The sequence below is a fragment of the Dendronephthya gigantea genome, unplaced genomic scaffold (assembly GCF_004324835.1).
Source record: "Dendronephthya gigantea isolate DGI-Jeju-01 unplaced genomic scaffold, DenGig_1.0 000018F, whole genome shotgun sequence".
NCBI lineage: Eukaryota > Metazoa > Cnidaria > Anthozoa > Malacalcyonacea > Nephtheidae > Dendronephthya > Dendronephthya gigantea.
The window spans coordinates 1,817,030-1,840,953 of NW_021163028.1; the positions used below are offsets into that span (position 1 = coordinate 1,817,030).

The 23,924-nt window shown below is 37.1% G+C and overlaps 2 protein-coding genes and 1 long non-coding RNA gene across 3 annotated transcripts; all 3 read left to right on the top strand.

Moving 5' to 3' along the window:
* The first annotated feature begins 1,229 nt into the window (after positions 1 to 1,229).
* On the top strand, positions 1,230 to 7,888 carry LOC114520938. Its single transcript, XM_028541287.1, has 4 exons — positions 1,230 to 2,034; positions 2,397 to 2,459; positions 2,682 to 2,710; positions 3,097 to 7,888. The coding sequence occupies exons 1-4, from the start codon at positions 1,272 to 1,274 to the stop codon at positions 7,486 to 7,488; spliced, it is 5,247 nt and encodes a 1,748-aa protein (XP_028397088.1). The 5' UTR covers positions 1,230 to 1,271; the 3' UTR covers positions 7,489 to 7,888.
* A 353-nt stretch (positions 7,889 to 8,241) lies between these two features.
* Positions 8,242 to 22,266, top strand: LOC114520812. The gene is made up of 4 exons (XM_028541144.1): positions 8,242 to 8,448; positions 9,820 to 9,965; positions 10,875 to 10,912; positions 17,095 to 22,266. Exons 2-4 carry the CDS (start codon positions 9,842 to 9,844, stop codon positions 22,264 to 22,266), a joined length of 5,334 nt encoding a protein of 1,777 aa, XP_028396945.1. The 5' UTR covers positions 8,242 to 8,448; positions 9,820 to 9,841.
* LOC114520882 lies at positions 14,588 to 16,043 on the top strand. The gene is made up of 3 exons (XR_003686737.1): positions 14,588 to 14,711; positions 14,809 to 14,953; positions 15,309 to 16,043. It is a non-coding gene; the product is annotated as an uncharacterized LOC114520882 (long non-coding RNA).
* Positions 22,267 to 23,924: the final 1,658 nt, after the last annotated feature.

Genomic DNA, 23,924 nt, shown 5'->3' on the forward strand with positions numbered 1-23,924 from the left:
TTATGTAGTCATGATGTCCTCAGGAGTCGTGGTCCCCGCGTTGGACGTCCTCAGGGGTTTAGCAGCTGCTCCCCAGTATTGGTAATTCACCCAAAAGGTCGATCATAGCTCCCCAGATAGGTATCCTAAATGGCCAAAGGGGTCGTGGATCCCCATGGTGGTCATTGTTTACTTTAAGTATAGACTAAAATGTATGTAGATTAACGCGAGTCTATAATAGGGTCTAAAGAGGGTGACCTTGGGAGCACTCCATCCCCCAGAACCAATATTTATTTACTGAAAAATACATTGAACAAAATGTTGTCCATGTCATCGACAACATCGAACACCTGCTTGAAAGCAAATTGAAATCGATCTCAGTTTACTGAATTTGACATGCTTCACTCCATAACCATCCACACCAACATTTGCAGACGACAGGAACTAAATTTGAAATATGCGGGCAACCCTGCATGAACCATGCATATAATAGAGGAGATGGACGAAAAATCCAGTGTTCAGCATTTGAGAAAGTGTTGCCTTGATGAAAAATTAAAGCTGTATAGCCGACTGTTTAAAAGTATGATCTCTTCTACTGTTCTACACTTCTTCTCGAAAACTTAAATCGGCGCAATCGTTTCTTTATGATGCTTACCGTAAGTACAGTATATACTGTCCAGAAATAACTTAACACTGCGGTTGCGGTATGCATGGTTGCGGTCGACCGATAGAAACCGCAGACGACCGCAAGGGAAAAAATACCTTCGCAGAGGCCATTCGCTTCCAAACGAAATGTTATATGAACAGCTGAGAAGGACAACATAATAACCAAATCGAAAAAAGCTTAACAAATGTCTGCATGTCAGACCAAGTTAGGCCGAGGTTTAACCTTGGTTAAACTATTGAAAGGTTGGACCTCGGTCTGACCTCGGTTCAACCGTGATCAGACCGAGGTTTGACCTAGGTTAACCGCGATTTTTGTTAGGCTATTTCTAGACAGTACTGTACCAGCTAATAAATTTGGAGTGCATATGCAGCATTTGCAATAGTACTCGACTATAAATTTTTACCAATAGAAGACAGTTCTTATAATGAATACTAATTCATTCTTTGTTATTAATGGTTAAATACCATAGAATACCATCTTATCTGAAGTAAAATCCTCCCGATATCGAGCTAGACGATAAATTTAAAGTTTCATTCGTATATATATAATAACGCTGTCTTTTCTTTCATGTAGGAAATAATGATTTCGTTTTATTCTTTGGTATATCTTATGAAGTAGCATCCAAATGGCAGCAAAACCCTTTTCAAAAGAAGAATTGAATTTCTTCAAATTTGCATCCATCGTTCACGATGAATTTCCAAAGATGTTACGTTGGACATTTGTGGCATTGTGGAATTCGAAGATTGCACCGTTGCCTGGTTACCAAGTTTGGGACGACTCACCCGCAGTTCGTACGCTTCTTTCGAAACGAGAAGGCGGTAAAACTGCCATACCAACCAATGATTCGTTCGAGGAATGGGATTGTACAGCCCTGTTCAAGGCAACTATTTACTCTAAGACATTTGGAATCTCTACGACAACAACGATCAAGACACTCAGTGATCAATTCATAAAGGGAAAGAAACCCAATCCTTTTCATGCCTCGCTGACCAGTCCAACTGGAAACCAGGATGAAACCATATCTTTAGCAATCGACCAAGTTCGACTGCTTAGAAATCACTTATGTCACTCGTCCGCGTCCAGCATAACAAAACCCGATTTTGATGATTATGTTCGACTTGCTAAGGATGCTTTTACCGCAACTGGATTCTCAACTGATCAAATTGATTATATTGGTGGTCTTGAGGAAGGAGACTTTCCAACTGAGAGAGTTAGTGAGTTGATTAGGGCTGTGCTGGAAAACCGCAAGTTTCTTGAAGAAAGGGTAGAAAATAGAATAACAGCGATTAATAGTGAGCTGGAGAACATCAAACTTAACCATGAACATGTTATTAAAAAACTTGATAGAATTGAAGAAAATGCCTATAAAGCCCCGGCTTCTCGAACAGGTAATAATAAAAATAGAGACGTTGTACTTCTAAATGGAAACTAAGGCAGATCTCTACCACGATATCTCAGTTTGCATGCTGTTTTCCTGAAACGCGGAGCTTAAACTCCCTGATTAATAAATTATAAATTTCACTAGTTTTCTGGAAAAAGAAACTTACTAGTTATTAGTTGGAAGGTTATGCCATTATTGCTATAATATAGCTAATATTAATTCGCGAGGAAGACGCACTATAAAATCTCTTAGTTGAAATCCAGCGTATGCTGTGATCACTCTTTGATATACAATTAACAAAATTTGGCATACAATTTTCCAAAAAATCTATATAACCATAATTTTCTTCTTATTTTTTCTCTTTCCCAGAATGTTCAGCAACTGGGGAGGGAAATCGTGGGTTCGAAGCCATTGATGTAAGGACTGATGGAGGTAAAATTGTATTCCAAATATCTCGACCTTTTCGAAAACCCCCCTTCGTCAGCCGAAGCCCTGAAAATTTTTCTCACAAATTTTTCTCACAAATTGAGGGTGATTGGGAATGAAGATCCCCGGGCACCACCTGCTCTGTGGTTCCCTTCAACTTTTTACGAAAAGAAGACTACATGCTGTAAAAATAAATTTCAGTGTGTCATGTATTTTTTTTCTCTTTAGAAAATAAACTGAAAAAGGAACATGAAAAGGTACAATTCTTATCAATTATTCGTACACATGCAATAACTATCCTGAAGTTAGAGCTGCGATTTAACGTTGTACGAATCATGCGTATCTATACAAGTTATTTTTGCGGCAAACATAAAGTCAGTTTGCTAGGAAGGAAAGTTACATGCATGTATATAACATGGTATAATTATAAAGAAGTCCTGCATACCTGGAGAAAAGCAATGTTTTCATAAAATACAACCCTTTATAGTTTTATATATCTTAAAACTATCTTAGACCAAACAGAACTGGTCAACTGTAACTAAAAGGTATACAACCTAAAGGGTATTTCTACACTTTTAAGCAACTCCAGCAAATATTTGTTTACTCATTTTCCATTATGTTGACCATGTTATTTTCTTTTAAGAATTCTATGTCGCCAAAGATACATAATCCGTCCAAGGATAGTGAGTCCCAAATAGAGTGCTGCATTCCAGACAAACCAAAAAAATTTGTTGGTCGTAATGCTATAGTAGAGCAGATAATGTTTTCCTTGGCCAAGGTTGGCTGTGGAATCGTCTCTATTGTCGGTGGTCCTGGTTTTGGCAAAAGCACTATTGCTATTGAAGTTTCTCATCAATTAAGCGATAAACCGCATAACATTGACGTTATTTTCTCCTTTATGTCACGTGCTTTTACAGTTTCCGAAGTAAGTAAACGTCTCTGTGGTGACATTCGTGGCGTCAATCCTGGCGAAGATCCTGAATCATCGTTGATGTATTGGTTGAAAGGCGTTCAGAAGAGAACTGTCCTTGTTATGGACAACATCGAGCAGCTGCTTGAAACCGATGTGAAACCTGAGTTTGTTAACTTTGTGCTTACGCTCCGTAAAAATTCACGGCAAAAACTACAGATTCTAACAACGACAAGAACCGAATTCTCGATTTCTGGGGTAACAGAAAACTATCAAGTAAAGGAGTTGGATGAAATATCTAGTGTCGAACTTTTGAAAATGTATTGCCCTAATGAGGTTGAAAAACCCAATTATTTGTCTGAATTGGCTAACCTGTGTGGTTTCGTTCCTCTCGCCCTGTGTATCACAGGAACACTGATTCCAGATCTTGATGATCCTTTAGAATTGATTCAATGGTTAAAAGAGGAGCCTATGGAAACATTGAGAAACTGTGAACAGTGTGTTCAACAAGCTATCGAGTTTTCTTTTAAGAAGTTGAGTGTGGAAGATCAGAAGGGGTTCGTTTGCCTTTCAGTATTTGATGGCAATTTCCAGAGAAAGTCTGCTGAGGAAGTAATTCAGAAAAATGGGCCGAAAACTCAAAGTTTCTTGAGAAATTTGGTCAGTCGAAGTTTAATACAAAGTACTAGTGATAAACGTTTTGTGATTCATTCGCTCATCCGACGGTTCTTGACTGGTCATAAGCAATATCAGAATGAAAAGACAATGGCACAAGGACTCATGGTGAAGCATTTTCTAAAGATGTGCCATTCATTGACCATAAAGTGTTATTCACGTGACGCCGATGACGGGTTTACAAGCGCCAGGGAATCGCTGAAGAAGGATATCCACAATGTCGAGGAGACTCTTAAAGTCTGCAGTCAAGATCAGGCGGCCAATATTAATCCAAATGCCAGTGAGTTTTTGGCAGGTAGTGATATTTACAAGTCTTCATACAGGTTTTTTCACAACTTCAGCTGGGATCTTCTCACAGAAAAGGTTTTAATAAATTTCTCGAAAGCTTGTATTAAACTGGCCGAGCGTCTACAGCAACCAATTATTAAGATCACATTTCAATATCAGATAGCAGATCAAAAAGGTCATGGTTGCGGATGGAAGACTACAGATCAAGAATACACCAACCAAGTTGAGATAATCAAGGCAGCGTATCACAAAAATAAAGCATTACTAAAAGAAGATAGACACCTATACATGTCTTGTAACTATTTACTCGTTCGATATCACTATAAAAAGGAAAAAGAATGCCTGCCGGTTGACCTTACGGAAGACGACCTTACGGAAGACGACCTTATGGAAGACGACCTTCCTTCTTTGCCTGAAATCAAGGTATTAAGTACTATCAAGAAAGCGGCCGAGACCCATGCTCTAATGAAGCGTGGAAACTTAAGCAAACTGCGTGCGAATAAGATGTTCCGTGTGGACAGGGAAAAGTATTACAAATACATGCACATTGCAGAATCATCTTACAATCAGGCGTTGTCTTTAGCAGAAGAGCTTTTCGGAGATCACGAATTAACATGTGCTTTGAATAAACTTTTGGGTGACCTATTCTCCAACCTGCACAAAAACGACGAGGCGCTGACATACTATACCCATGCTATAAATCTCTACAAGAGACTAAAATTCGATTCTAACGAACAGTTTGTGATATTGCTCAAGAATTGCGGGGCGTGCCTTTCTTATATTTATAGTTTTGATGAATCAATAGCAATGTTAGAGGACGCTCGTGACATAGCTGAAAAGCTCGCTGAAAAGCCCACCAGTTGTAAAGCCCTGGTATATAGCCAGTTAGCAATAACTTCTAGTTCCAGAAAATCTGATTGCCCAAAAGCCGTAGAATATGCAAAAAAGGCAATTGAGATGCAAGAGGTGTTGGACTGGCGCTACGTAGAAACTATGAAAAAGATTATTAAACAGTCAGAGGAAAATGCGGTGGTACAAAGTATTATTGATTCATTAACAGAAGCCGGCAATGTTCTGGCAACTGATGTAAGGCCTCGACTAAAAAGCTGCATACCCGACCGAAACCCAAAATTTACCGGCCGTTCCAGCATAATTAAGCAAACAAAGTATTCCTTGGTGGACGCTGGCTGTGGAATTGTCTCCATTGTTGGTGGACCAGGCTATGGAAAGACCGCTGTTGCAGTTGAAGTTTCCCATCACTTGAGCAAAGAACATGACATTGTCGTCATTTTCTTATATCTGTCACATGCTTCAACCGTTTCTGAGGTAAGACAAAGTCTTTATCATAGCGCTGGCATCAATCCTGGAGAGGATCCTGAATCATCGTTCATGTTTTGGTTAAAGAGTATTCAAGAGAAGGTTGTTCTTGTGATGGACAACATCGAGCAGCTGCTTGAAGGCAAACGGAAATCTCAGTTTATTGAATTAGTGCGTACCCTCCGCAAAAATTCACAGCAACGTGTGCAAATCCTAACAACAACAAAAACCGAATTTGTAATCCCGTCGCCAAACGGTATAAACCATCAGATAGAATACTTGGACGAAAAATCGAGTGTCGAACTTTTGAGGAAGTGTTGCTCTAGTAAAGAAATTGAAGATACATACTTGTCCGAATTGGCTAAGCTGTGTGGTTTTATTCCTCTCGCATTGTGTATCGCAGGAACACTAATTCCAGGTCTTAGCGATCCTTCAGAGTTGATACAGTTGATGCAGTGGTTAAGAGAAGAGCCTTCGAAAGGATTGAGGAGTTCCGACCAGTGTATTCTACAAGCCATTGAATTATCTTTTCATAATTTGAGTGATGAAGATCAGAGAGCGTTAGTTTGTCTTTCGGTATTTGATGGGGATTTCCATACCAAATATGCGGAAGAGGTAATTGGAAGAAGTGACTTGGAAACCCTTGAATTTTTGAAGAGTCTCGTTTGCCGAGGTTTAGTACAAGAAAAAAGTGATAACCGCTTTGTGATTCATTCACTTATCCGACAGTTCCTGGCTAATCATGATCAATTTCAAGATGAAAAAATAGATGCCCAAGTGTGTATGGCTACGCACTTTTTAAAGATGTGCGATTCCTTGGCCATGGATTATTATTCGAAAAACGGATATACTTGCGCCATAGAAACATTGAGGAAGGACACCCACAATGTCGAGAGAACACTACAAATCTGCTCCCAAGATCAGCCAAACAACCTGATGCCAAACCTGTACGAGTTGTTAACACGTAGTGATATTTACAAAAATCCACCTAGCTTCTTTTATAACTTCAGTTTGGATGCTCTTTCAGAAACGATTCTAAGAAGTTTTTTTGAATCTTGTATTAAACTGGCCGAAAGTCGAAAGCAACTAGCCATTGTGATATCGTTTCATTGTCTACTCGCATATCTGGAAGGTCGTAAATCGGCATGGAAATCTTCTGAAGTCGTCGACAGAATGGAGAAGATCAGGTCAGCTTTTCACGAAAATAAAGCGATGCTGAAAGAGCAATGGTCCTTGTTTTTGTTTTGTTACTACTTTCTCACGCGCTATGATTCAAACAAAGCAACAAATGCACCGCCAACTGATCTTTCCAAACTTGATTTTCTGACAATACCTGATTTGAAAGCATCAAGTATTAGCGAAAGAGTAGCGGAAGCACGTATTGTAATTGAACTTGGAAATTTGTACAAGAAACGAGCAAATAACGCAATCAAGGAAGACAGGCAAAAATCTGATGAGTACATGAACAAAGCTAAATCATTTTACAACCAAGCTTTGTCGTTTGCTAGAATGTCGTTGGACAACCACGAATTGACATGCATTCTTCTTAAACTTCATGGAGACTTATTTCTTAACTGGCATAAAAACAAACAAGCATTGGAATGTTACACTGATGCCATAAATCGGCGAAAGGAAATAAAAATCGATTCCAACAAGCACTTCGTGTTCTTGTTGAAGAATCAAGGGGCGTGCCTTGCTTATCTTCATGACTATCATGAATCACTTAAAACACTACTGGAAGCTTACCACGTAGCCAAGATGATATCTGACAAACACAGCCTTACAACCCAGGTATATGATGAGTTGCTGAAAACGTGGGGTCATTGGAAACGCACTGGAAAATAAACAATATGTTACTTCTCGTTTCTCGTTGATAACTCGTTTTTGAAAAATTTACCACAGAAAAAAATTAACATTATTCGGTCACAGTTTTGCACGGACAAATGCACAGGACATTTTCGAATCCACGTGATTTTTTTGCGCTCAGTTATGTTTTCAGCCGTGACCGCTCAGTTCATAGTTTTAGATACGTTGGTAAACAAATCAACCGGTACAATGACTATGAACAACTACAGAAATTCATTGGAAATTTGGATTTGATATTGATACAGTGAACCGGTGTTTACATGCAATTACACTGTACATTAGAGTACTGCTTTGTTATTGAACGAGCATGCGCGAATTTCATTATAATTATTCATAGGCACAAAAACGGGACCTTCATGAAAAACCACGTATTAGTCATTCTAGCTTCCTGTAAATAATAATAATAATAATAATTACAGATTTATATTACATGTTAATTGTGACCATGCTATCATCATGCATATTTGGTATTTTAATTTTTTGGTAATTTTTGGTACACTTTTTGTAATTACAAATTTTTCGCAATATTTTTGATAATGCAGAGTAAATTGAGTAATCATTTAAAATTTCATACAATTCGGTTTTTGGATGTAATTTACTGTAGTTGCGATTTCGTCCGATTTAGTAACGGCTAACGTTGATTAATAACAGAATGTTTTTAGTTCACGATTATATTTTTCACTACTTTAGTAATTTTTTGGACACTCGCTTGGTAGTTGTCTTGGAAATCTGGTCACACAGTGTAAAGGTTACAATTTATAGCCAACAGAAGTTTATATTGGGCGAAGAAATGGCCGTTTGCGGTAAAAAATAATATTGGTTGCAAAATAATGTAACTTAAATATTGAGATGTTGTAGTGGATCACAAAATATAGACTTTTGACAGAGGAAATGACGCGTCTGTTGTGAGTAATGAGTATGAAAGAATTCTAAAATAGCGTAAGTAATATTGTCATAGATTTGATTGCTTTATATTAATTAAATTCGCACTGATAGTAGTTAGAATATTCTTTGCTCTTTCATGGGTAAATATATGTTTAATAAAATCATACAAAGAGTCGGAAGAGAAGATTTAATCACATATTTATAATTTTGCATCGTAAAAGGTGATCAATTCCTGTTCGTCGTCGATTTGTCCTGGGCGTTCGCTTCCGTTTCTGCGAAAAAGAAATAAAATTAGAACGATCTATAAAAGGGCCTCAATAAGCCAACAAGTAATGTCCAGGGGCCACAGCCATAGGACGTGAAAATTCAAAATCAATCGTGTGTTTACATGTACATATGCTTGATTTTGTTGACCTGATTTTGGCGATTATTATGTAGATGTTCGTGTATTATGATGATTGATAGTGCTTGTAGTTGATGTTTCCCGCATATATCTCGACTGTTATTTACATGCAGCTTAATTATTAAACCTGACAGAATTTCTGTGTGTGGGGAGACCCAGGTATTCACCCTGGCATTATAAAGATTAAGAGATGAGAGCAAGCTATCAAAAGAAAGGACAAAACGAAGTCATGTGTAACATAAGAGACTTTCCCTTATCTAACTTGTGTGATGTACACTCTGCAGATAGTAACCCTAAAATTTAAAATCCTATGATCCCAACTAGGAGTTGAATAAAATTATCATTACATGTCACAGACTTACAGGATCTAGGTTACCTAATGTAGTACTTAAGTACTAGACTATTAGACTATTAGCATATATATTTAATTGCCTCTCATCCTGCATGGTCACTTAAACCATGTCACATTGTTTCTATACTGAATGTTGCATTTCTGCTCTTAATTGGCCTCTTTTCAACCATGATCCAAGAAATTAGAGAGCAAGTTAATGGGTCATTTTTGGAATTCTTTAGCTAGAGGGTTACAATTACCGCTAGTCATTTACTATTATAAAGATTCTTAGGATTTATGGGAAAGTAGTGGGTTGACAAAGTTTAAGTTGAACAGCTTTTTTAACTCTCTAAAGTACAACATATATTAAATAACTGTTCGATGACTATTGTCTACAGTTAAAGTCCCACCAGGCATCTGAGAATTAAGCTGGTTTCTGAAATAGTACTGCATTGTTTCTACTACCAATAATTAAAGTATAGTACTGACTGCTTGACTTGTAATAATATAATAAATGACATTTATAACACAGTTAATAAAAATGAAATTCCTGCATGAGCAAGAGTAGACTTTTTTCATTCTGGGAATGGCTAGATTTTTCTTTGATAAATTGCAATTTACTATTGCAACAATATGAAAACAGTATAAAACCATTTGTAACTATGTCAATAAGTTTTCCTTTCAATTTTAGACATTAAAAGATTGGATTGGTGATGGATGATGAATCGCTTCCATCCTCAATTTCAAATGTTCCAGAATATAGAGATGACAAAACTGTTATCTATGTCGTTGGTGATAAAACTGTTATTAATGTAATTTCAAGCCCTGAAGTAGATGGTAGGTTTACTGTACATTGCAGATATGATGAAATTTCCTACTACAACAAATGACCAAAATTAGCATGCTGCCATCCTGAGCCTACCACCCTATGTAGCTCATCTGCCGTTGTTTTACTTGTCACTATGCAAGGCTTGTATTAAGAGGTCATGTTTGATGAAAAGCGTGGTTAATTGCAGGGTGTAAATTGTGTGAGTAATATAATAGTGAATGTTTATTGAGGCAAAAGGCACTTGTGTTGTAGCACAAACAACAACAAAGATAACAAAGAAACTTTTATACTAATATCTACTAAAATGTTTTCGATTTTGAAAAATCTGCTGAGGTGATTATTACGTAATAATTACAGGTCACTCGACCAATCAGAGTCCGGAATTTTTAAAACTAGAAGTAATCACAGATTTGACAAGTGCGTTCTGTGGTAGGCTGGTCGGTATAAATGCATGACATACAGAATATCCTTAAAGCCTAAAGGTGGGATACGGACGATGAACATACGCTTCCATTTTGAATCACGGCCGTACGTTTTCTAAAATAGCAAGAACATTCAGAATATATGACACGCTTTTAGTTCGCTATACTTCTATATGAATATAATAAGAGAGAGAGTTTATGTTCAGAGATATAAGAAACACGCCGGAATTTCAATCGTTAAATAATTAAACACTGCGAGATAGTGTTGCGAGATAATTACAAAAAAGTGATTAAAAAGTGATTAAGAGCTTTACCAGCCCCGGATATAAAGCACGTTAAATTAGGACGGGGCCAAAATCCGGAAGTCGAAGCGAACGCAAAAACACGAAAGCGAGGCAAATGGCACACAAGAATCCCCAAACGACATAGCATCAAGTCGTGACGTCATTAATTATCATCCATTCTATTTATTTGATTTCATTTGTTTTCATTCAGGTAAAAGCCCTGGAAAGGTAGAGGAAGAATGCCAAAAGGTACATTGCATATACATATTCATATTGTACTATAATACCGTAGTTTGTTCATATTTACCTTGTCAGTTCCATGTGTGCACATAGTGCCACCATGTCGAACATAAAACATGGTAAGACTATTGGTTTGTAAAGGAAATCTATAGAGGACTTTCTGTTGTGTAACTTTTGCCCTTTTTTACAGGGCAATGTAATTTTTTCCATGCAGTTCCTAGTTTTTGGCTAGTTCGATCTGACTCACGAACTCGTTAACTGCAAGACTTAACACCTATATAAAGATTAAGAGATACGAGAGCAAGCTATCGAAAGAAAGGACAAAACAAAGTCATGTGTAACATAAGAGACCTTTTCTTATCTAACATGTGTGATATACAGATAGGAACCCTAAAATCTGCAGATAGTAACCCTAAAATTTAAAATCCTATAATTCCAACTAGGATTCGAATAATATTATCATTACATGTTACAGACTTACAGGATCTAGCTTACCTAATGTAGTATTAGCATATATATTTATGCCTTGATACTCACGAGCTCGTTAACTGCAAGCTTCAACACCTATAATGTCAACTATAACGCAGGTCAGTTATTATAGAGGCCACAAGAATAACGCAGACAAATCATGGCCTTGAATTTCACCAAAAAAGAGCACAATTCTACAGCAGGTCATTTGCACCTTACTAAATGTATATCCGATTATAATCTGTGCTGTAAGGAAATTTGAACTACTGAAATCCAATCCAATCATAAAATAGGTCCGTAATTTCAACCTCTCCGAATGAAAATTCTGCGCAGCACGTTTTTTTTGTTAATCGCTTCGCCATTTTAATATTTACAATACGTTTCTTTCTATAATTGTTTTTGAAATAAAGAAGACAAAAATTATTAGGAGTAAATAATAAGAATAACATCTAGAAGTTAAAACAAGCATTATATAACTATTAGAATTATTTACATGTGGGCAGATTGTAATATACTGTATATGCTTTGTCATTTAAGCCAAATAATTTAGGTTTAAGTGTAATACGAATATTTATACAGGATAATACACTTCAACTAAAAAAGCTGGTATCAATGTGTGTCCTAGCTGTTATCCTAAAAAGTATAAAAAAGCAAACTAGATTTAAAGAGCTTTAAAAACTATATGTACATTAGGTTGACTAGTTGATTGATTAACTAGTTGATTTTAATACCATATTTAGAACCGTTTATAATTCATTGAAATGCTCCGTAACCCTGTTTTCAAAATCCCGGCTGCTCTCAATCTTTCTTAATTCTATAGGTAGGTCATTATAAATCTTAGTTCCCATAAAATAGAAAGATTTACGAGCATTAATCGCTGGTAGTTTCATCATATTGTTATTGTCTCTCGTTTCTCTGCCATAATGCTGAACTGTGAAGTAGGAGTTTTAAAATATCACAAATATCATTATCAATGCATTTATGCACCAGTTTACATGCTCTTAATTTGTTCGCATTTACAGCAGATATAAGATACATGTTGTTCACCCGCCTTTTCCCCTTTGAACACAGCGGACACAAAGCGGTCGTGTAATGATGAAAGTCTGGCGAGCTGCGTCCGACTCAGGTTTAGTTGTAGTACGCCACAATACATAAATATGGGCATGATCATCGTGCGATAAAAGGTTTTGGCCGAAGGTAAATCGAGAAAAGATCTTATCTTAAGCAAGAGCTTCAACCGTCCTGATGCTTTCTTGAAACTTCAGTTTTCAAACTTAGAATTCAAACTTAGTAATCCATCCACTTGCACGCCAAGATATTTATAATCAGATGTACTCGTTATTATAGTCGGCGCGGGGCATGGTACGGAGACCTCAAGTGGCTCAAGTATATAGTTTCCTTGATGTTAGAAACAATATAGGATATGACAATATAAACGGTCAACTATCGATTCCAAAAAGAATGACAAGTGGAGTTCCACAGGGGTCCATCCTGGGTCCTCAACTATTTCTATTTAAGAAATAGAAAACATTTTCCGTGTTTCTATGCAGTTATAGAAACACGCGTGGGAGTTTGGGAGAACGAAAAATAATTATTAACGAGAAATAACCTCTATTTCCTTTATAATATCAGTTGTATTTATAAATAATACTTTTTCAATACTGAAATTATACTAAAACAATTAGTCGCCTCAGGCTCGGTGATTACAAGCCTACACTGTAAAAACTGAATGGTTGAAATGACCAAAAAAAAAGGTTGCAACCATTTAAAATGGTTGTTTCAACCAATTAAATTGGTTAAAACCAAATTAAAATGGTAAAAATAACCAATAAAAAATTGGTAAAATGGATATGAAAGCTCATATTGGTAAAAACAACCAAATATATTTAGTAGCAACAAATAAAATTTGGTTAAATTGACCAATTACTCTTTGCGGTCGATGAAGTATATTTGTACACCTCTGGTTCTTTTTTTTATTGAATCCAATAGAATATGATATAGCACATTCTAAATCCTATAGAATATTCTATCGGACTTTTTATGATTTTATGCTATAGAGAATTCTATTGCTATATTCTATAGAATTTACAAATCCTATAGAATATTAAATTTTAAAGTTAAAATTCTCAGCAAAAATCGCTCCGGTTTTGGAAGGACAAATCACACATATTTCACTGTTAACTGTTTTCATAATATACCTGTTCGCGGGTAAGGTGGCGGGTGTTTTGCCCAAACAAGACCGCAAGGTCATGTGGGACTTGTCCAACCGACACGCGTTATTTTCAAATTTTGAGCGCGTCTTTGACTCTTTGTCATCCGTTCAAGGTTTTATAGTAGAATTTAGTGAGTTTTTCTTTCGTATTTTAACATAAAATACGCGTTATTTGAATTTGTCAATAAGTAGTCATGCGAAATTGGTGAAACAGGCTGGATTAATACGCGAGGAGATCCGGATTATTTGTGAATAGTGACTGTGATCGCGAGGATTTGTAATGTTGTCATGGCCATGTGGAATTTCTAAAGTTAATAAGAAAATAATCAAAGGTTCCATTCGACCATCTACAATTTCAACAACAACATGTGTACAGCTAAAGTATTATAATTCAGTGGTGAGTGTGTTTGTATATAATATATGTTTATATTTAAAATATTGACTATTTTTTCAGATCAGACTTTGTATGGCTGCTGGACCCTTTTTCAAAACTTTGTCCAGCTGTCACTTCACTCACTTGCCTATTAGTATTAATTAATATAAAATGCCCTCTATGTATAACCATGCACTGAGTCATTTAAAAGATTACTTTATTCACTCCATCAAGGCTTCAAGATCACCTTTAAGTGCAAGATACTTATGACTGATGCTGAATCAGAAATGGCAAGTATTATTGTATTTATATGCTGTCAAAACTCAACAACTGCAAATCCTACTTCTGGTGAATCATATAGATAATATAATATACCTTTTATTTATATCATTATAAATAGGACAATTACAACTAAAATTTATTTCTGTCAATGCTTTTGCAGTACATTTATAAATTCTATAGCTATTATATCATGGCATAATGCTAGGAGTGAATAAGGTGCTAAATGTTTAATTTTCATATTAACCGTTAAAATTTACAGATTTTCTTATATCCAAACATCATATTAACCAAAGGTCAAAATAGAGTTATAAAAGCAAAATTAAATGTAAAAGATTTGGTTTAGGCAATTATGGGCATGTCAAGGATGCAAGAACAACTTTGCTGTCATTCCATCCCTGGAAAAGCTTCAAATGCCTTTAAAGAAAAGGATGCAAAACCCCAACTCAACCCAGAGAAAATTAAGAGTATATGTGGTAAGTAGTATTGTTAGTAACTATGTGTGGAAGTTAATATATCTTATATACATATCTTGGTTTAGCTATTGTTGACTTTTACTTTTTCTGTGTGTAGAGCATCATTTCAATGCACATGGTTGAGATGCCGAAACATTGATTCAAAGAAGCCGTCAATGCTGGCTGCTCTGGAAAAGAACAAGAACAAAGATGTCCAACACATTATTGGTCTGTTAGAGGATTGTCACCCGAACAAGAAAAAGGTATCTACAGATATATATGTATATAATATACAACGTTGAAATACAGTATGCAAATCACATTTATTATGTTGCCTGCTGAATCTTGTAATCAAACTTATTTAAAAGAAATGGAAAACCATTGCATTTTCACTGCCCCACTGCTTCAGTTGGGACAGAAAAAGACCTGGCCAATTTTTTTGGGAAATTGGCCCTGTAAATATTAAACTATAGGCCATAAAAACTTAAAATATGCTCAAGTGGCTTCTTGTCTAGTGTAGGGTCTTGTTCTTTTGTGTCCCAGGATTTTTCCCATATGTAAATGTTTTATTTCCAAGCTTAGGAATATTAAGTTTTATAATTTTTAAATTTATTTTAGGATGACAGTGGTGTTGAAATTTTGACTATTGTCAAAAAAAGCACATCCCCGAAGGTGCTATTAACTGGATCTCTTGGTGACATTCACTAGACCTTGTGGCTGAAGGCATGGTAGCAATAAAGTTTAAGCAGTTTTCCATCTTAAATGAAGTTATGTGTTTGCTGACTGCATTGTATGTATCCAACGCAGAGAACCCTAAAGCTGGAGGTGGGTAGACAAAGAATGTGTTTCCTTCTTCTGGACCAGATATTACTACAAACAGACGGAAAACGGAACATTCCAATTGAATTGAAAACTTTTTACCCCAGCTTTGAGAACCTGGAAATGACCTAAGTATAGATGAATCCTAGTAAGATAAGTGTTTGCATGTAGTAACTTGTATATATGTGTGCAAATAACCATTAGGATAAATTATTTATTATATTAGATCTTTTATAATATATATGTGTGTATTGACAAAATTTGATTTGAAGTGCTTTGAATTTCAGGATAATTTAACCAATCTTTAATTGGTTAAAATAATTGGTCAAAAAAACCATTGCACATTGGTTACATTAACCAAATTCAATACAGGTTACATCAACCTATTAAATATTGGTAGATTCAACCAATATTAATATTGGTAATTTTAACCAAAATGAATTTGGTAAAAAAATAACCAAATTTTAATTGGTTGTCCTGGTTGCATCCAGGAGAACCTTTTTTTTTTGGTTGTTTCAACCATTCATTTTTTACAGTGTATATGTAATCACCTCGCCTTCGGCGACTAATTGTTAAATAGTCAACTCAGGCTTCACCTTCGTTGATGAATAGAAACACGCTTCTCGACCAATCGGCATGCGCGTGCTATGAATGTTATATTATAATAAAATATAAGCGATATGTCTCAAGGCACTAAACTCCTACATTTTGTTCTGACGATACCAAAATGAATTCAGGGAGTGACTACTGTAATTTAGAAAAAGTAACGGTCCTAGGTTGGTTTGATTTGCAAGTTTTCTGCTGCTTTTAAGATGTAGTGTAAACTATTGCAATGTTGTCTCTCTCTCGAACCGAACTGGCTGAAAAGCGTCGAGTAAATGTAGTTATTATTGACTGTGAAAAGTGAGAAAATAGAGTTACGGACATATGATTTCGTATAGGGCGAGTAATGAAACAAACAGTAATACACAGTGTAACTGATTTTTCATAGAAGTCTAATCTTTCATAGGGGTTTAATCTTTCGTAGGAGTTTAATCTTTCGCACATTATTATTAAAGTTCAAGCTATATGCACTCTTTTCGTATATGGCTGATAACCAACTAGGCTTTGCCTCGTATACAACCCAAGCTCACGGTTTAATTAAGTATTCTCTTTATTCCGGCTGCATGCCGACGCCATTAAGATAATAGTTTTTTACGACTGAACATCAGTAAATATCTCATCATAGGGTTTTCAAGACCTGACACCGTCGTTTGTTCGTTTTTTTCCATCCAAACCTCGGCTTTTTTGAATTGAGATATCATGCTCGGGATCATTCAATAATAGTTTATTTTTTAAGAGGCCTGGCGTAGAAACGTGAGGGGAAAAGACTATTGCATGGACATGCGAAGATTCTATTGATACTATGGCAAAGTTGCCCATAAGAATTTGCGCAAATGGTTTTTACAGTACAACTTTAGTTATTTCTGCATGTACTGACGATTAAAGATTTTACTGCACACTTGGGTTTTTGTTCCCTTAGAACTCAGGAATAATTTAATTTATTTACTTTTATGTTTCTACAATATATTATTTTCTTTTCAAGAATTGTACTTCATCAAACAAAAATCTGTCCAAGGATAACGTCAACTGGGTAACCGTTGGAGAAATAATCAGGATAATTAAGGAACCGGTCGCTTTGTACACTGGTCAGATCATAAAAGAATGGCATATGCAACTTTGCAGTGACCTACCCGGGCAATGCTCATCTCCTGATAGTTGCAAAACGAAAAAGAAACCTAACGACCTATGTTCCTTTTGCAAAAAATGGTACGACGAGCTTGCCAAATGCCATCAAAAAGACGACGAAGGACAGTTCACCAGCACTTGGGAAGAAAATTGCGACGCAACAAGTTGGCCGAAAGATCCTTGGGAGGTTGCCAAGTTCTTTATGCCTGTTCTTGGGGACAAAAGGGTAACCATCAAAGACGTCGATTCCACTGACTTATCTTCTCTTTTGGATGTCCTTTCGCGGATGGAAGATGCAGCATTTGTCTCAGGTAAACATTTAGATTGTCACCTCGTTGAAGAACTTTGTTCAAAGGTGAGAAACCCTTGGACTCTTGCAGCCAAACGTGAATTGGCCGACACCTTTCTTAACGATGCTTTTGATATTGTTAGTAATTTTGCTACTGAACTGGAAAAGGTTTTCAGTTGTGACGTAGTTAAGAAATGTATTGAAGATATCAGCGATTTGAAGTATAACGAAATGAACAATGTTACAAAAGAAGAGTATGACAGTTTCCTGCTCGTTGAATTAGGTGCAAATGTCACTCAAATGAACGATAGTAAAAGTTTAGCCAGACAGGTTATAAACAACCAAGAAGAACATTTGGAGACGCTCTTTAGTCAACCAAGTGATCGACAGCCCCAACTAAAAAGCTGCACCCCTGTAAAACCAGAAACATTCATTGGTCGTGACGCTAAAGTAAGGGAAATAATCACTTCCTTGGTGAAGAACAGTTGTGGAATTGTTTCCATTGTCGGTGGACCAGGCTTTGGCAAGAGCACTGTTGCAGTTGAAGTCTCTCATCACTTAATCAATGAGCATGACATTGTCGTTATTTTTTCGTTCCTGTCACATGCATCAACTGTTCCGGAAGTAATAACATGTCTCTGCCATGACGTTGGCGTTATTCCTGGAAAAGATCCTAAATCATCGTTGATGTTGTGGTTGAAGAGTATTGAGAGAAAAGTTGTCCTTGTCATGGACAACATTGAGCAGTTGCTTGAAAAGGGTGTGAAATCTAAGTTCATTGAATTGGTGCGTAACCTCCGCAAAAATTCACAGCAACATTTGCATATTCTAACGACGACAAGAACCGAGTTTTCAGTTTCGGGCCAAACCATCGAAAACCATAAAATAGGGGAATTGGATGAAATAGCTAGTGTAGAACTTTTAAAGAAATGTTGCCCCACTCAGGTTGAAAATGCAGATTTGTCTGAATTGGCGAAGCTGTGTGGTTTTGTTCCTCTCGCCTTGTGTATTGCAGGAACAGTAATTCCAGATCTTGATCATCCTTCTGAGATGATAGAGTGGTTACGCGAGAAGCCAATGGAAGCGCTAAGGAGCCCCGATCAATGCGTTCATCAAGCTATCGAGTTTTCTTTTCAGAAGTTAAGTGATGAAGATCAGAAATCCTTGGTTTGCCTTTCGGTGTTTAATGGGGATTTCGAAAGGAGTTCTGCGAAGGAGGTAATTCAGAGAAACCGATTTAAAACACCCGCATTTTTGAGAAATCTTGTTAGTCGAAGTTTATTACAGGTTAGTAGTGATAAGCGCTTCGTGGTTCATTCCCTCATCCGACGGTTTCTTGATGATCATGAACAATTTCAAGATAAAAAGGCAATGGCACAAGAATTGATGGTAAAGCATTTCCTGAAGGAGTGTCATTCGTGGACCTTGGATTGTTATTCCTACGACGGATTTACTCGCGCAAGGGAATCGCTGAAAAAAGACGTCCACAATGTTGAGGAAACTTTTAAGATCTGCAGTCAATGTTTAAACTCGAACATCCATGAATTATTGGCAAGTAGTGATATTTACAAGTTTTCATACAGATTCTTTCACAACTTCAGTTGGGATCTTCTTTCAGAAGCGATTTTAAGGAATTTCTTCGTATCTTGTACTAAACTGGCCCAAAGTCGAGATCAACCGGCTACTGAGATCATATTTCAATGTTTGGTAGCTGCTGAAGAAGGTCGTAGATCTGCGTGGAAGTCAGCCGAATACATCAAGCAAATTAAGGATATCGAGAAAGCATTTCACAAAAATAAAGCAGTATTAAAAGAAGATAGATTCGTATTCATGTTTTGTTACCAATTACTTGCCCGGTATTACCTTAACGAGGTACCAGATAGTGTACCTACTGATTTCACGGAAGACGATCTGCCTTCTCTGCCGGAGAACACAATCCTCGGTCCTATGGAGAAAGTGACCGAGGCATATATTTTAATGAGACGGGGGAGTCTAATCAAAATGCGTGCAAATAAAATGGCCTATGACAAAGAAAAGAAAAAAGAGTTATTGAACTGCGCAGACTTATTTTACAATCAATCCATAACTTTAGCGAAAGAGGTGCTGGGTGATCACGAATTAACTTGCGCTCTTTATAAACACTTAGGAGATCTATGTTTTAACTGTCATAGAAACGACGAGGCATTGTCATATTATACCGATGCCATAAATCTACACAAGAAATTAAAGCTTGATTCCAATGAACAGTTTGTGATGTTGCTTAAGAATTTCGGAGCGTGCCTTTTGTTTCTTCGTCGCTTTGATGAATCGGTGGAAACGCTGAAGGAAGCTTGCGACATAGCTGACAAGATCGAGAATACTCGTTGTCGAGCCCAGGTTTATTGTCAGTTAGCAAGAACGTATAGTAAAATGAAACCTGATTCCCAAGAAGCAGCGTTCTTTGCAAAAGAGGCGATGAAGATGCAAAAATTGTTGTATCAACGCGACGTGAAATCTATGGTAAATATTATTGAAAGAGCAGAGAAATATGTGGAAATAGAAAGTATCATCAAGCCAGTAATAGATATCATCAACGTTGAAGGAAATTGTCAACAGTCACGACTAAAAAGCTGCATTCCCAACAGACCACAAATATTTATTGGCCGTGAAGCTGAAGTGAAGGAAATAATATCTGCCTTGGTTGAGAATGACTGTGGAATTGTCTCTATTGTTGGTGGACCCGGCTTTGGCAAAACTGCTGTTGCGATTGAAGTTTCTTATCACTTAAGCAATGAACATGATATTGCCGTCATTTTCTCATCCCTGTCAAATGCATCAAACGTTTCTCAAGTAAGACAACGTCTATGTCATGACATTGGCTTAAATCCTGGAAAAGATCCAGGGGCCCCGTTGATGTTTTGGTTAAAGAATATTAAGACGAAAGTCGTCCTTGTAATGGACAATGTTGAGCAGCTGGTTGAAAGTGATGTGAAATCTCAGTTTCATGAATTATTGCTTACCCTTCGCAGGAATTCACACCACCATCTTCACATTCTAACAACGACAAGAACTGAACTCGTAATTCCTGAACAACCGCCAGTAAACTATCTAATGAAAAAGTTAGATGAAAACTCCAGTATCGAACTTTTGAAAAAGTGTTGCCCCAAGGAGGATGTTGAGGACGCATACTTCCCTGAATTAACTGAGCTTTGTGGCTTTGTTCCTCTCGCTTTAAGCATCGCAGGAGCGATAATTCTAGATCATAATGATCTATTAGAGATTAAATCCAATCATAATCTTCGACTGATTATCGAAGTCTCTTTTCAGAAGTTGTGCGAGAAAGATCGGAAAGCGTTGGTTTGTCTTTCAGTGTTCGATGGGAATTTCGAGACAAATTCGGCAAAAGAAGTAATCGAGAGAAGTGAGGCGGAAACTCTCGAACTCTTGGTATATTTAGTCAGTCGAGGCTTTATTCAAGATGTTAACGATCAGCGCTTTGTGATTCATTCGTTCATCCGACGGTTTTTATCTTTTCAAGACCAATTTCGAGATGAAAAGATAGGTGCACAAGAATTGATGGTTCGATATTTTCTAAAGTTGTGCCATTCGTTAACGATGGAATGCTTTTCTTACGACGGATACACTCGTGCCAGGGATGCACTAAAGAAGGATGTCCACAATATCGAGGAAACGCTAAGAATCTGCACCCAAAATGAAACGACGAGTTTGAATCCAAACATCCTTGATCTGTTAGTATGTAGTGATATTTACAAGTCCATGTGCAGGTTTTTCCATAGAATTACTTGGGATCTTGTGTCTGGAATGGTTTCAAGGAATTTCTTTGAAGCGTGTATTAAACTGGCCGAAGATCGAGGGCAGCCGGTTATTGCGATCACATTTCAATGCCTGGTAGCTGACCAAGAAGGTCATAGATCGGCCTGGAAGTCTCCTGAATATTTCGAGAGATTAGACGGCATCGCTGTAGCGTTACATGAAAGTCATATAGTACAGAAAGAGGACAGGTTCTTTTTGATGTTTTGCTACTCTATTTTCCCCCGGTTTGACTCTGATAAAGCAAAATATACAGCCCCTCCTGATCTTCCGGAAGACGTTAATTCCACGTTACATGAAAACGTGTTAGAAAGTCCTATCGCGAAAGCAGCCGAAGTATATTTCCTGATGGAGCGTCGAAATTTGAAAAAGAAGCTTGTATCCAATGAAGACAAAAAGCGCAACTCTGAATACATGAACAGTGTAGAATTATTTTACAACCAAGCTTTTTCGTTAGCCAAAGACCATTTTGGTGACCACGAATTAACATGCGTTCTCCAAAAACTGTTAGGAGACTTGTATTTAAACTCGCGCAAGAACAAAGAAGCAATGAAGTATTATTCTGACGCATTATTACTGCGCAAGAAACTGAAATTGGATTCTATCGAGCCCTTTGCGTTCTTGCTCAAGAATTGTGGCATGTGTCTTTCTTATCTTGGTCGTTTTGACGAATCAGTGGCAACGTTGAAGAAAGCTCGTGACATCGCTGGAAAGAACACCTATTGTAGGGCGATGGTGAATTTTGCGTTAGCGAAAACACATCAAAACAGGAAATCTGATTGCCAAGAAGCCATAGGATATGCTAAAGAGGCATTAGAGATGCAGAAATTGCTGGATCCGCATAAAGTAAAAGGATTGGAAAGCATTCGTCAAGGTGAAGAAAAAATACGGCGTGATAATCTCGATCAATCTTCTAGTTCTAACCGCTAATTCTAATTCTAATCTAACCGCTAGTTATTTTATGCATTCTTGTCAACGCTAAACAGCAGCAATTTTGCACAGTGGTCGTTCGTAAACCTGTCCTAGTCCCAAACTGTGATTCAAACTCATTCGTGATTCGATCTGGAAATTCTGGATGGACTTCGATTCATCTTTTCTTTAATTCTTAAATATAAATCCTTTATTTTCAACGTCCACTCGTTGAAAAGAATTGTTGTCAAATTGCGTTTAGAATATTCTAGAGTTTTTGCTGTTGTTGCATGAAAGGCTGGGTTTTAAAAAAAACATGCACCAGAAAACCCTGAGTTAGAGCGAATCACTTATGTGTTTGCATCACTGCGATGAACTGAGGAATGGTTAGATGTGCCTTTGGAGGCATAAGGGACTAACAGTAAAATTCTGGTAACTTCAAGGAAGACGCGCCAAAGGAAGAAAATGACATTACGAAGTTAAGTTGGAAATGTCGAATGGGGTAGTTTTGATTTCATTCTTTTTACATAATATTTGTATAGACAGGAAAGTATCCTGCAAAAATCACATCACGTGGCGACATTTGCGCACTCAGATGTGATTTTAGGTTTATATTTTGTACATGGAATAACAATTTGCAAACTGTCCTATAGCTTAAACTGTGCAACGGTTCTGCTTTTTATCGTTTTGCGCGTGCGCACAAGTACCATGACCATTGAACGTCCATGACATAGAATTTGAGCAACTTTGGATTCCGTTATGTTCTCAATACCCGGGTGTAATTAATTTCCCAGCGGAATTAGTGTTCGTTATGTGCACAATACCCGGGTGTAATTAATTTCCCAGCGGAATTAGTACCCTCGCAGGCTGCTCCGCGCCCGCTCGGGGTTAGCAAGTTTGCTTGAAATAGGTTGAATCTTTCTTTGCATATTCGCGTTTATTATATGTGTATAGAGATTTATGCACAGCAGAATGATGAAATAAAAATCCTATTTCACTGTGTAAATTAATTTCATGCAATTTGATTGGACGTATGATGTTTTTCACGCGTGAAAAGATGCCATGCACGGCTTTTGATTGGACGTGCGATATTCTTCACACGTGAAAAATTGTCGTATGTCATTTTGGCTGCAATTTGTTTACATTTTCTTTCAATATGGCGTCGAAATATAGGAGTGAGATTCAAAACATAATTCTCATATTCAAGATATTTTTACATTCAGCACATCTCAAATCTTTCGGAAAGAATGTCTAACTTCTATTGAACAAAATTACAAAGAAACTGAACGGTAATAAATATGTTTTCATGCATAAAGTTTCGATTTTGTTGTTCGCTGTGTTTTAGTATATTAAAAGCGTGTCGTTGTCAAATTGATCTCTATACACATTTAATAAACAAATTACTTCATGGTTGGCTCGTTTGTACGATTTTTATTATGCACTCGTTGCGAAGGATCGCAAACTCACTCGTTCGCTGCTGCGCTCACTCGTTCGTATTGCGATCCTTCACAACTCGTGCATAAAAATCGTGCGCACTCGCCAACCATGAAGTAATCTCTATTTATAAACTGATTAGAAGCGTATAGTAAATTTACCGCCTGTTATCAATGTGAGGAAGTGCAAAAAATCGCCGCTCGGAACGGATGTGTAGGCAACGTGAAAAATAAACGTTGGCTGGA

Coding starts and splice junctions, on each gene's coding strand:
- LOC114520938 (XM_028541287.1), top strand. CDS start 1,272: ATGGCAGCAAAACCCTTTTCAAAAGAAGAATTGAATTTCTTCAAATTT. Junction 2,460..2,681: donor TGATGTAAGGACTGATGGAG/GTAAAATTGTAT, acceptor TTTTCTCTTTAG/AAAATAAACTGAAAAAGGAA. Junction 2,711..3,096: donor TGAAAAAGGAACATGAAAAG/GTACAATTCTTA, acceptor TTTTCTTTTAAG/AATTCTATGTCGCCAAAGAT.
- LOC114520812 (XM_028541144.1), top strand. CDS start 9,842: ATGGATGATGAATCGCTTCCATCCTCAATTTCAAATGTTCCAGAATAT. Junction 9,966..10,874: donor TTCAAGCCCTGAAGTAGATG/GTAGGTTTACTG, acceptor GTTTTCATTCAG/GTAAAAGCCCTGGAAAGGTA. Junction 10,913..17,094: donor TAGAGGAAGAATGCCAAAAG/GTACATTGCATA, acceptor TTTCTTTTCAAG/AATTGTACTTCATCAAACAA.